General features: G+C 37.7%; 1 protein-coding gene across 1 annotated transcript; it reads left to right on the forward strand.

Annotated features, from left to right (window-relative positions):
* Positions 1-1,840: 1,840 nt before the first annotated feature.
* LOC143469976 (kelch-like protein 12) lies at positions 1,841-11,076 on the forward strand. Its single transcript, XM_076967798.1, has 12 exons — positions 1,841-1,983; positions 7,690-7,810; positions 7,894-8,047; positions 8,279-8,496; positions 8,702-8,848; positions 9,027-9,108; positions 9,254-9,351; positions 9,475-9,682; positions 9,816-9,947; positions 10,031-10,189; positions 10,356-10,503; positions 10,917-11,076. Exons 1-12 carry the CDS (start codon positions 1,883-1,885, stop codon positions 11,035-11,037), a joined length of 1,689 nt encoding a protein of 562 aa, XP_076823913.1. The 5' UTR covers positions 1,841-1,882; the 3' UTR covers positions 11,038-11,076.
* Positions 11,077-14,004: the final 2,928 nt, after the last annotated feature.

Genomic DNA, 14,004 nt, shown 5'->3' on the forward strand with positions numbered 1-14,004 from the left:
GTTAGTGGGAATTTTCCCCAAAGCAAAACTAATTTCTCTTATTTTATCTCTTTTCAAACCTTATTAGTAAATACTTTACCATTAATTGAACTCAGCAATTGTACAAAATAAAATAGTAAATTTGTTCAGGCAGAGAAGAAGTCGACTTCTAATACCAAGTACCGCTAGTTTTTGATATGACAACCAGTGCAGAACGACTCATAATACATTTATTAGCAGGTAGAAAACTGAACACATCAAACCTAATTAGTATATAGTCATCAAGACGTTATCATGCTGCTTAACCATCTCAATAACTTAATCATAACACTAAATTAAAGTGGTCCATAAAATTTTTTAATAATAGCCTAGGTTTTCTTCGCTTTCCAATAAACAAAAATATCTAACAAAGGATTCAACACTAATCTGCAGAAATGACGAAATTTTCTTGAGTAATTTAATCATTAAAAGTAAGAGTTAGGGTCGGTGGGAGTTTTAGATTAACTTCGTACTGTGACTGTGGCCGTCCCTGCACAGTGCACACTGAGGATGCAATGAGCTGTGCTTAAAGTGAATCAGGCTTTGAGGCTTTTAACAACATATTTAAAATGACAGTGAAAAGAGAACACACATGTAAAACAGATAGTCTGGAATGGTACGTACCGGCATGTTAGTTACATTGGCAAGCATGCTAACGCCCTATGGGTAGAAATTAAATCACTATTGGCGCTATTTACAGTTAGCAACAATCTAACAATAAGCTTCTTAGTACATCTGTTACAGAGGATGTTGCGTTTTGTACGTTCTCCAGACGAACAGTCTTCTATCGTAAAAGCTGACTTGGACGGGGGCTGACAGTGACAAAGCTTTTGTGACCGACGTTAGAACTTAGGGGGCTCGAATCTGATATCACAAAAATTCATCTTGACTGGATCAGGTTGCATGTGTTTCTCGGTTGTCAAGCTTTCGTAGTTGTCAATCGTCCAAAACGTGGGAGAATAATATTGTATTAAGCCAGTAACGAACTTAAGAAATGAATAAACGACTGAATGAATTGACAAACGGTTAATGACTCACGTCTCAAGACTTATAGCAAATGTGTCCTTCTTATTAAGTTGATAATAAAATTATCCGGTTAAATTCTACAAACCGACATCTCATCCACATTTTATCACCATGCATTGTCATGTTACTACTTACTAATTCCAATTTATCATTTTTATCAGCTTAGCTTCAACTGTCTTGATAAGAATCATCTAATTAAAAAAGCTTAATTGTTTTTTTTCTATTATTTATCATGTTTGCTTTTTTTAATGCTGTTTTTGGCCAAGTAACATTTTTTCCCATTATTAGAAACATCAATATTTTATCATGTTTCTTGATAAGTTGTAGACCTTTTTACACTGCCACTCGCTATATTGAAATAGGTGCTAAAATCGGTTTTGTGTTTATCTTTAGCAAGGGGAAGTTGCATCAATATGCAACAATTTACAAAAAGCAAAATATTCGACAGTCGTTTCAACATCCAATTGGGTTATAGTAAATTTGTTGCACAGGGCTTCCAACAAGAACTGAAATTATATTCATTTACAACACTTTTGTTATAAATGCACTTTACCCAAGATTGCAAAATATGTCATCAAACATGTTACACAGGGTGCATCTAGTTTGTGTGTTCTATGTGTTTACACTGGTACACATTGTGCATGTTTTATAATTTCTGCCACATGTCTAGCGCCCAGTATACATTGTATTTCATCTGATGACTGAAACTTTTATTTGCTTCGAAATCACATTCATTTTGTGGTTTAAGATTTTCTCATTTATAAATTGTCATTTTTGTTTTTTTATGTTAAAGATTTGTTCAGCTTATAAAATTACTTTTTCTTGTCGTTCTGCAACAATGCTCTCTGATAAAGTCAAAACACTTTGTGATGAAATTAGCACAGAGAAGATAGTTTTTGAAAGACAAGAAGCAAAAAGTTTGTTGGAATATGCAAATAGGTAAGAAAATAGTAAGTAAGAAACAGGTTGCCAGTTTAATTGTGGAAGAAATGTTTTTATTAGAACATTGTTTTGCTTAAATTTGATATTATTTGTAGTTTATCATATTAGTTTGTCGTTATTTATTGTTGTATTGTTGTCTATATTTAATTGAAAATTTAGTATTAGCCATCATCATCATCTTCCATTCGCCTGTTGTTCAGGCCTGGTCTTCATCCCGAAACAAATTCAGGGTCGACCAGTTGTCTGCAGCGACGCCTCCACTTTCCCCTGTCAATGGCATCCTCGATCTTCAAACCTTTCCTTTTCATATCATCCTTCACCGTCTCTTCCCATGTTTTCTTTGGTCTTCCCCTTTTCACCTTTCCTTCAATCATCTTGTGTTGTACTCTTCTTATTAAGCTCTCCTCATTCATTCGCTCAACGTGCCCCAACCATCTCAGACGATGTCCTCTCAAATGCTCTTCAATATCTTCCACACATGTCCACCTTCTTATCACATCATTGGTAATCCCATCTCGTAGTGTCTTACCACACATCATTCGAATCATCCTCATTTCTGTCGTCTGCATTCGCCTGATATCAGCCTTCTTCATCGCCCAGCATTCAGCTCCATAACACATCACACTTCTTACACATGCTTTATACAGCCTTCCTTTCAGGTTGGTAGAGAGTAGTCTGCCACAGAGTGTACCAGACAATTCCTTAAACTTTTTCCAACTAGCGTGTATTCTTGCCGTCACTGCCCTGCCAGTACTGTCATTTTCCCCTATCATATCCCCCAAATAACGAAACTCCTTAACAAGCTCGATCTCATCACTTCCCAATTTCACATATTTCTCATCTTCTTCATCACCAATACAACCTTTACATCTGCCACATTCGTAATTCATTCCACTCGTCAGCCTTCCATTGATACCTGAACATCTCTTATGCACCCAATACTTGCACTTTCTGCATTGAATGGAATTTCTCCCTACTCTCTTCCCACAAATTGCGCATGGATCAACAGTACTGACTACTCCCTTCGACGATTTTCTACCAATTCTCATCGCTTTGGTTTTATTGATGTTCACCTTCAAACCTTTGCTTTCCAGTGCGCTTTTCCATCTAACATACTTCTCCTCCACCTCTTTCCAGCTATCTCCTACGAGAACTAAATCGTCAGCATACAAGAACTCTTCCATTGTTGTTTCCAAATCATGTGTCAGAGCATCCATAACAATTACGAAAAGCAATGGGCTTAGCACTGAACCCTGGTGGACCCCCACTTCTACCTTAAACCATTCTGACATTTCGCCTTCGAGTTTCACAGATGTCTCAGCTTCCTTATACATCTTCATCACCGCTCTAACTTCTGGTTCCATCACACCTTTCTTCCTCAAAGCCCACCAAATCACTTCTCTGGGAACACGGTCAAAGGCCTTCTCCAGATCAACAAACACGAAATACAGCTCCTTCCCAACCTTTTCGTATTTCTCTATCAATTGTCTTACAGCAAACATGGCATCAACTGTACCTTTTCCTGGCATAAAACCCATTTGGATCTCACTAATTTCAACTCTCTCACGAATTCGCTCCTCGAAAACTCTTTCCAAAACCTTCATTGCATGTTCAAGCATTTTCAAGCTTCTATAACTGGTACATTCCTTCACATCTCCCTTCCCTTTGTACAAAGGAACCAACACACTCTTTCTCCAACTTGCAGGCATTCCCTCCCCATTCATCATACCATTACCAATCTTTGCTAGGATGCTCTCCACATTACATAGCCGAATTGCTTCTATTGGCACACAACTTGGACCAGCTGCTTTACCTATTTTCATTTTGCACATCGCTCTCCCAACCTCCTGAACTGTGATTTTCTTCACGGGTCCAACATTTTCCTTAGATTCTAGTGTGTTATCCCACTGGTTTTCTTCATTCAGTAACTTTTCGCAATATTCCTTCCACAACCTCAACTTATCTGCCAGCTGCATCTGTAACTGTCCATCTTGACTTCTCATGCAAGGGTTACCAACAATATCTCTTTTACACATTGCCTTTGTTCTTGCCATACGATAGATGTGCCTCATCCTTTCTTCCATTCTCATTTCCTCAATCCTTTGTGCCTCGTTTCTTGCCTCTTCATGCATTGCTTTTGAAACCTCCCTCTTAGCTTTATTTCTATATTTTACATACTCCGCTCTTGCCCCTTCACTTCTTTCCTTTCTCCATTTTTTGTAACTTTCCTTTTTCTCTCTCAGAGCCCTTTTGACAGCACCATTGTTCCACCACCAAGTTTCTTTTCGGCCAGAACCCTTGGACACTCCACATACCTCTTTTACAATCTTTGCCACTCTGTTATTGACCTCATCCCATTCCAAGTCTTCAGTGAGTACATGTCTTGCTTTTTCCTTCACTGCCTTTTGAATGTTTGTCTCCTTTAACTTCCATGTCTTGATCTTGTTTACCTTTACCTTTCGCCCATAAAATGTTTTCTTGAGCAGAACATCCATTACCATTAAACGATGTTGCATCATAACCTCTTCTCCTGGGATTGTCTTCACATTTTTCACCTTCTCCTCCTTTCTTACCAAAATATAATCAATCATAGTTCTGTGTCCGCCAGATTCGTAAGTGATCAGTTTCTCCACATCTTTTTTAATCCATGTATTGACAATTTTCAATCCAAAGCTATCTGCAAAGTCCAACATTCTCTCTCCATCAACATTCCTGAGGCCGTGACCAAATCCCCCATGCACACCATCATATCCATCGCTTTCTTTTCCGACATGACAATTAAAGTCTCCTAGAACCATGCATTTCCCCTGTGCTTTCAGCATTTCCTCACTCAATTTATCATAGAAAGTTTCCTTTTCTTCAGTGCTACAACCACAATGGGGAGCATATACAGACAAAAAGGTAACCACTTCGTTTCCAATTGCAATTTCCACTACTATCACCCTTGCATGGCATCCAGGCCGGATAGCGACTGTCAAAACAGCGACTGTCATAATGGCGACTTCATAATAGCGACGTAATCAAGTGAGCGACATTCCAAACAGCGATTGTATAAATGCCGACCGCATTAAAACAGCGACTGTTATGATAGCGACTTAACTAGGCTTACCATATTTTTTTGATTGAAAAGCGGAAGAAAATGCAAACAAGTACCGGAACCGTACGAAATAAGTTCTTTCAATAACCTAACTGCAAAAAGATCATCTCCTCCTCCTCCTAGCCTACTATTACTGAACAGTGAACAAGCGAATGCGCTAACAATCAACTCACCACTGGACCAATTACCCGCTACAATGATGTAACAATTACTTTCACATTTAACACAACGCTCCTGCTTCCGCTTCCTGCTCTATGACAGTGGGCCTGGAGATGTTCATCGGATGCTTATTTTCAGCACAGATCAGTTTCTTCAAACCTTACACGATTCGGAACACTGGATGTGTGATGGTACATTCAAAGTGTCACCATCCCTTTTTTATCAAGTATACACTGTGCATGCTATGATACGAAACAATGTGCTTCCCTGCATTTTTGTTCTACTCCCAAATAAGCAACAAGTAACATACTCTCAAATGTGGACTGAAATCAAATCACTGAAACCTGGACTCGCTCCAAGAAGTGTACAGATCGACTTTGAACTAGCTTCCAAAGCTGCGCTCATTGAAGCATTTCCTCAAACGCACATCTACGGCTGTTACTTTCACTTGGGACAATCGCTCTGGAGAAAGATTCAGGAAAACGGACTGCAACGGTTATATGTGCAAGACGACAATATTCGGAACTGAAAATGCTCCTGAAAATGCTTCGCACTGAAAATGCTCCTTGCTCTTGCCTTTCTACCAGTGGATAGAAGTGAGCGATGCCTTTGATGAATTGGTGGCAGACTACCCAGCAGAAGTAATGCCTCTCGTAAATTACTTCGAAGACAACTACGTGGGCCGAAGAAACAGACGAGGAGACAGACGACAGCCATTGTTTCCCGTACATATGTGGAGTGTGAAAGCCAGACAAGATGCGGGACTGCCACGAACCAACAACCAGCTAGAGAGTTGGCACAATGCGTTTCAGGGATCAACGGAGACTCATCATCCTTCCATCTTTCGATTCATCGAAGCTTTAAGACGGGAGGAAGCCCTTCAACGGGCAAACCGAACCCAGCTACTACAAGGCAGAGACCTGACTCAGCGAATGAAAAGATACGTGACAATGAACACACGAATCACTGTTGTACAGCAAAATCGAGGCCAGTATGATCTGCGGCAGTTCCTTCGAGCCCTTGCTCACAATTTAGAAATAAACGTGGCTTGATTTTTATTGCAAGACTTTTGGTTGTTTTAAAGTCCCTTTTGGTTTCAATCTTTTTCTAGACCCTGAATTTTATTGCAAGGCTTGACGACTTTCTGTTGTTTGGCTTGACTAGCCTATTTCTTTTTAAATCATGTGACTTCTATGGATAGTCCAAATAAAATGTTGTTTTAAAGTCCCTTTTGGTTTCAATCTTTTTCTAGACCCTGAATTTTATTGCAAGGCTTGACGACTTTCTGTTGTTTGGCTTGACTAGCCTATTTCTTTTTAAATCATGTGACTTTTATGGATAGTCCAAATAAAATGTTGTTTTAAAGTCCCTTTTGGTTTCAATCTTTCACTACGCAGTGTTTGCCTGTTTGTGCGTGCATGCGTGTGTAGAGAGGTGTGGGGGATGGAAGGTATGTGTGGAGGGGGTGAAAGAGTGCGTGTGCGCGTAAGCCTTGGATTTAATAAAAGAAGTGAGGTCGCTGTTGTGGCAGTCGCTGTTTTTGATGAATCGCTGTCGTGTAGTCGCTCTATTGACAGTCGTTGTTTTAAATGAATCGCTGTCGTGTGGTCGCTCTATTGACAGTCGCTGTTCTGACAGTCGCTATTTGGAACCCGAGCCCCCTTGCATTGACCCGCCTGACCTCAACCACATGTTTCACCAGATTTAAAGTAACCATTACTCCAACTCCACCATGAGCTGTGGAGTTGCCACTCCAGAACAACTTGTAGGTTCCTTCACCCCCTTTCACTGTCCTTGTACCATGATTTTTGTACCTCACTTCTTGAAAACCAGCAACATCCACTTTCCTTCTATACAACATGTCTACCACTTCTGCACTCCTTCCCGTCAGTGATCCCACATTAGCTGTAGCAAATCTGAGGGTCTGCTTCAGTTTTCGTGAAGCCGCGTCAGGAATCCTGGTTTCCCTAGAGGTTTTCCCAGGGTCCGTCATTAGATCTCCCTTACTAACCGACACAGACATCTCCTTCCCCGTAGTACTATTAGCTCCAATTGTGCAGGGGGCCCACAGTTGGAAACCATGACGATAAAATTGTCGCTGCATTAAATAACATAAAACTTTGGTGCATAATTTTATGGCCGAATGCCCTTCCTGGCACCAACCAAGCATGCCGTTGGTATGTAAAATACTCATCCGCCTAAAGACAGCTTGGAGTGTCTACGTGTTTTTATTGAGGTTCGCCCCTCTAGATCCGCCCAGATTAGCAAAAACAGCCTCACCACGTGTAGGTTCTGGGACGGTCTTGTTGCCAAAAGGCAACCTGGGATGGGGGACCAGTGTACAGAGAGGCTATTGTTTCATCTGTTGAAAGGTACTACCCCTTGAGACCCTTGAGACCAAAATTTAGTATTAGCCAGTAATAATAAAATACGGTATGTATTTTTAGAAAACGATTGAATGGCAAGTTTAATGATGTCACAATTAATATCGAAGATGAATCAATTTCAGCCAATAAGATGGTTTTGTCTTGTTTCTCGGATTATTTTGGAAGCATGTTTGACATAGAGGTAATTTGTAATTATGTAATACTTTTTGCTAAAAATATACCGAAGTTGTTTTATTGCTTGATGTATATACGTTAAAATGTCAGATGAAAGAAAAACATGAAAATCAAGTTGAAATTCGAGGAGTTGCAGCTGCAGCTATGAAACTGATTGTTGAATTCATTTACACTGGAAACATAGAAATCAGCAAAGAAAATGTTTGTGATCTACTCTCAGCATCGAACATGATGCAAATTAATGGTGAATATTGATGTTTGTTTAGTTTAAGGCTTAAAAAGCTTCCATTGCTCTCAAGTGTAGTATATAAGTGCTGGATGTTGAGGTGACATTTTCGTAACTGAATGTTTCATTTCCTTGTTTCCAATATCCAAAGTTCTGTTCTAACGTGATACTGGTCTCACCACCATGGAATGTATGATATTAACTTCATGTTTGTTGTTGTTGTTGATATTGATTAATTTCATTTGTCAGATGTCAAAGAATTTTGCTTGAAGTTTTTGGAAGATTCCATTTCCATAGAAACCTGCCTAAAAATCTCATACCTGGCTGATCTTTATGGAAGTGATCATCTTGAAGATCAAGTGAAGACTTTTATTGAAGAAAACATCGATGATGTTATTACCACTGAAAACTTCAAGAATCTCTCTAAAGCAGAACTTGTTTCTCTTTTCAGGAAAGTCAAAACTCAAGTAGGTGTTCGTCAAATCTGAGCATGAATCTATAAACATGTTTACCTACACATGACAGCATGAAAGTTAATTTGTTTATTTTTTATTGAATTCTTTGTTTACATTTGAAACATTTTGCTAATTAACTCTAGTTTTACTTTTATGTGTTGTACGGAAAGTTGTAGAATGTAGGTTAACCCGAAATATAAATTTTTTAAAAATGCAGATTTCCGAAACAGCTCTGTACAAGGCTGTGGTGAACTGGACCAAACACAACCGAGAAGAGCGACAAGATTATTTTCAGTCTTTATTTCAAGCTGTTGACTTGACAATAATTTCATCAAATTTTGTGGAAGATGTAGTATCGTGTGAGGTACCAAAATTTGAACTTAGTTTGATTTTTAAAATTTATATGTGTCATACGCTTTTCTTAAAGTATCTTATATCAAATCTATTTTACACATTTTAGTTTGCATTAGACTGTATTTTTGATTAGATAGTTTATTTCAAGAGTGAGTATGAATAAACATATGTTTATTGTTTACCACCAGACTTTGGTTCAAGAAAATTTCAAATGTCTTAAAACTCTAGTAGATGACTTCGTTGGACGAGCCAAAAAAGAAAGGATTAAAGGTAATGCAATTAGTCTTTAAAGACTTTTTTGTTTTGTTTTGACTTGGACTGTCTGTTTTTATATGAATTCATGTATAACTACAACTTCCATCATTCTGTGTTGAAATTTAGTTATACGTAATTAAAATTGATTTATTTTGTGAAGCAAAAGGAACAAGGATACTCAGTTTAGGTGGAGATGAAACGCTTGTAAAAATTACTGAAGTTTTCAGCATTTTACAAGAACCTTGCAAGACTTACCCTGTTAGTATTTTCTCATAATTAAGGGATGATGTAGTTTTCAGTCTTAAGTAACATGCAATCAAGATTTTTGGTTTAATTTAAAAACTAATGTAATTTGACTAAGATTAAAAGCAATCCTTACAGGATTTGAACCTTGGGCATACGTCACTTTGTTCAGTTCTGTTGCATGGTTGCGTTTACGCCATTGGCGGAGAGATACTCAAAGACAAAGGCAAAGATGATTCAACTAATCGCGTATCTCGTCTAAATCTAAACACAGAAGAACTTAAATGGGAAGAAGTTGCACCAATGAGATTGAAGAGAATGGTGATGGGTGCCACTGTACTCGGTGGTATGGAAATGGTTTAAATAAACCAGATCTAAATGCTAATCAACAAGAAAATAAAAAACAATATTTGAAACAACAGACATTGCGAAAACTGTACAGCAATACGTCCTTATTAATGTTTTTTTACGAGTTTCAGACTTAATTTTTGTTGTGGGAGAAAGCAATGACGACAGATCAGGTGAATGTTATATACCAACTATCAACAAATGGACAACGATGTCATCGATGAAACAAGGACGACATGGACACAGCCTTGTTGCTTGTGAAGGTGAATGAGAAAAAGAATTTATGTAGTGATAAAAGTTTTCTAAATAACTTTTTTGTTTAAATAACTATGTCTACGACCATCAGGTTTTTTATATGCTATTGGTGGATTTGGAAACGGACTTCGCTTAAAGTCTGTGGAACGATATCAACCAAGCGATGACGTGTGGAATGACGTAGCGCCTATGACCACGCCAAGAAGGTGGTTTGCTTCTGTGGCAGTTGGTGGCTTCATATATGCCACAGGTAAATGTTTAGTGTGTTCGTAGAATGCAAAAATCGATGTTCACCCTTGATTTATTGAGCTGTATACTCGAAAATCCCATCTTGAAAATTGCAATTTCTGTTTCAAGCTTAATATGCTATATGTATTATATGTATACAACAAATTATGTATAAAGTTTATAAACAGGAGGCGAATCAAACGAAGGAACAACTGAAAAGAGTGTTGAAAGATATGACGTCACTGCAAATAAATGGACCAGATTGAGTGACATGAATTATGGAAGAAATGCCCACTCAGCTTGTGTGATGCAGGGAAAGATATATGTGGTCGGAGGGTGAGTTTTATTCATCAATATTTGTTGCTTTCAAGAGCATCACGGTCAATATGTTCGATAAAACCTAACTGATGATTTACTTTATGGATAAGAAAATTCGATTTAACCTACATAGGGAAAGTGAAATCAATGAAATGGCGCCTGTTATGCGCGTGTCTTTAACCCATAAACTCTATGGGTTTGTTATTGGCTACGCGCGCCTACATTAATTATTATTAAAGGTAAAGGCGAGTTTCATATTCGCTACGATTGTTGGGAATAAGAAATTAAGCTTCCCATCGTCCTAAGTTAACATTAACTTGCAACATCCGTACTCTATATTTTTTTTCTGAGTGTCGACTATAGTATTAAACGAAAAGGTTTGTTTAATTGAATTTAATTCAAAGAACTTTCAGTCTTTACGTTTCATTCAGAGTCGGGGATAGTGAAGAGTGTGGAACAACAATAGAATGTTATGATCCTGACAATGACAAGTGGACAGTTGTTGGTGAAACTTCAGATGAATTGCTCAATCATTCCGTTGTTGCAATATGACTTCCAGGATGACCAGACAATAAAATTACCTTAAATGTTCTTATGCTTGTTACTGTGTTTGTTTTTTCATTTTATTGATCACGATAAAAATGACGATTAAATTTCCATTTAATTAAATGCGCAGTTAATCGTAAAAACTAGAAAATCGATTTTTAATTCAACTGCATTGGGCTCCCGAGTTCCCTATGACTCTATGGCAAGAATGAAACGGAAGAAGTTAGGGTAAACGGGACGTGGGCAAAAAGATACATCTTGTTATTCTTCATAATTTTCATTTTAACTAGATCTTTTTCAAAGATGTTATTGTAGGTTACCAAATCAAAACTATATATTGTAATCTTAAACAAAATTCTGGAGTTGCTTTGTGTTTGAGTGTAAATGAAGGCACAATCACCTAAAAACAATTATGAACTTGATTCATTTTTGCGACATCTCATCTTTTATTGCACTTGAGGAATTCAACGTAGTGGGCAAACCGTCACAAAAGCTGTAGTCCGGTCCTGGAATGGAGTTTGTTTTTGGGTGATTTTCCGGTTGTGGTAGCATTACCACAAAGAAACATTAAAGCTATATCTGACGGTTCAATGAATATATTGGTAGCATTTTCATCATACAACACAACCCGAGTTAAGAAGATCCATAAGACCGGACAGTCGAAAATACTCTAATGTTTTAACACTTGATTTACTGGTCGGTATCGAGCAATGAAAGAAGGCGTTAGCGCAGTGACCTTGCTTGTTCCCTAAAATGTGGAAGTTGTGAGAACAACAAAGTACGAACGTTGTGGTAACTCACGAAAAATAAACAGTAACAAATATCACCACAGTAAGTGGCGTCAAAACAACAAACAAAATGTAACTTCGTTGTGGCATCACTAATTTCAATTTTTTTTATTTATATTGTATTTAAACATTTTGATTTTTTTGTCACCCCGTGTTTTGAATTTGATCGTTAAGGTCATTGACCTCACATATGTGGTGATTTTAACTGAGCTACCACAAGATGAAGACGATCTGTTTTGTGTTAAGCGCTCGATACAGCAAATGTCATTCGACAGAAGCATTAATATTTCATTTCAGAAAATGAAAAACTGTTGCAATTAATTCAAGGAATGTAACGATAATGAAATTGAACTCACAAAACTAACATGTTGCGATCCTTAACAACAGTCTCTGATTTGAGGAAATCCTGTCAAAAGTAATTTGAAGCGAACATACCAGAGCCAGAGTTGATGCAAACATTTTCATTGCAGACGTTTTGAGTAATAACGATACTTATTTTCAATGCGGGATAGAACTGATCTTACTCGCCCAGTTCGGACTTTCAGACACCAATGTAACCAAATTCAGTCGAAATTAAACAATTTCTTGTGTCATAAGAACGTGTAGTGGCCTGGGAGCCACTTTCAATACCAATATATCATTCGTGGGAAAGTATTCGCCAGTTATTTATTGAAGTATTGTTTAGTGATAAAACTGCAACTGTCGCTTAATATTTGGAAACTTTCGCTAAATAACTTTATGTGAAAGCGCCGTTTAGTACGTTACCAGGTGATTTCATAACATCCGAGTTTTAACTGTAAATAATCCCCATTGCCAACGCTTTATTTTATCGTTCACGCATTCTGAAATATTTGTGTATATTGTGTTGAATACTTCCGCTCACATCGCTTCGCTTTATAAACTCGAACTGATACGCGAGTAACAGCTCAGACAAAGATATAGAATCGTACGAACGTAATGTTAATGTTAATGGTGAATGTTAAGTTTGTGATTGTGTAATAATCGGAACCTGTACAGTTCCTACAATAAAGGACCGTTTCTGATAAACTGTATCTGTAAATCGTAAGAGCTTTCGGCTAATAACACGTTAGGTTAGAGAATTCTAGCCGCACGCAACCACGGAGTCAGATCATTAATTCGGCAGGTAAATTAAGTCCGAATATCATAAGTTAAGACTGACAAGCAGTGCAAGTCCTCTGCAAACGCTTTGTTTAACTTCCACTAGCGAAAATCGCTTCTCCCATCAAGAAGCCTTTTCATTTATTATTCTATGACTAGCAGCTGAGTGGATGCAGCCTACGTATGAAGTTGTAGGTGGCTAGGTGCTATTGCTTGGTCATGGCAGTTGAATGGCAGCGTATTTCCTAAAGTACAGGCACGCTGGCATAAACACATGGCAGTTTGCATGATTCAAGGTAATTTCTTGACTGTAACCAGACAAAGAAATGTAAAATTCGAAATAAACGTTCATGTTCAATAAAATTTAGTCGGTGCTCTGTGCTATCTGTTATTTTTCATTGCGTCATCTTTATCCAATATTGTCAAATCTATTGTTTCCCACTGCTACTGTAGGCCCCGTATATGTTTGTAAAAAAGCCTAATTTCTTTGTTAATTTTTTTATTATAAAGTGAAATTACTAAAAATGCAATAACACGAAAAACCCCGCATGGAGCTCCTTAAAATTTAGCATGTCAATTTAATACGCCTTTGGCTATTATTTTATGAAATCCTAATAGAATCACATATCACCAACTCTTGCAATAGAATGTTAAACTCAAGTCTGCAATTTTAGGCCAAAAGTTCAAAACTCATCAATTTTCAATTCCATTTTAGTCTAACCCAGCAATGTGCTGTGAAACTTTTTAACAGCTGTCTACTAGGGGCAATCTCCGTACTCAAAAACAACACCAGCCATGCTGGCCTTTGATTGGTCTAACACACTTTATTTAACCATTACGTAAAACGTTCAACATTTTCTTGGAATCGCAAAATTATAGCATATATGAGGCCTCCATGTTACCAGTATTGGTACACCGGTTGTTGCTTTTGTTAATTTTTTAGGCGGTTTTATGCTTAACAAGGTCAAGTCCATCTATCAGCAAATTTATATTTTTATATTTATACGCGCCTTATATTCTTTATCCATGTTTGTAACCATCGATTCGCCTTTTCTTGTTTATGTCC

Source organism: Clavelina lepadiformis, chromosome 9 (genome assembly GCF_947623445.1).
Source record: "Clavelina lepadiformis chromosome 9, kaClaLepa1.1, whole genome shotgun sequence".
Classification (NCBI taxonomy): Eukaryota; Metazoa; Chordata; class Ascidiacea; order Aplousobranchia; family Clavelinidae; genus Clavelina; species Clavelina lepadiformis.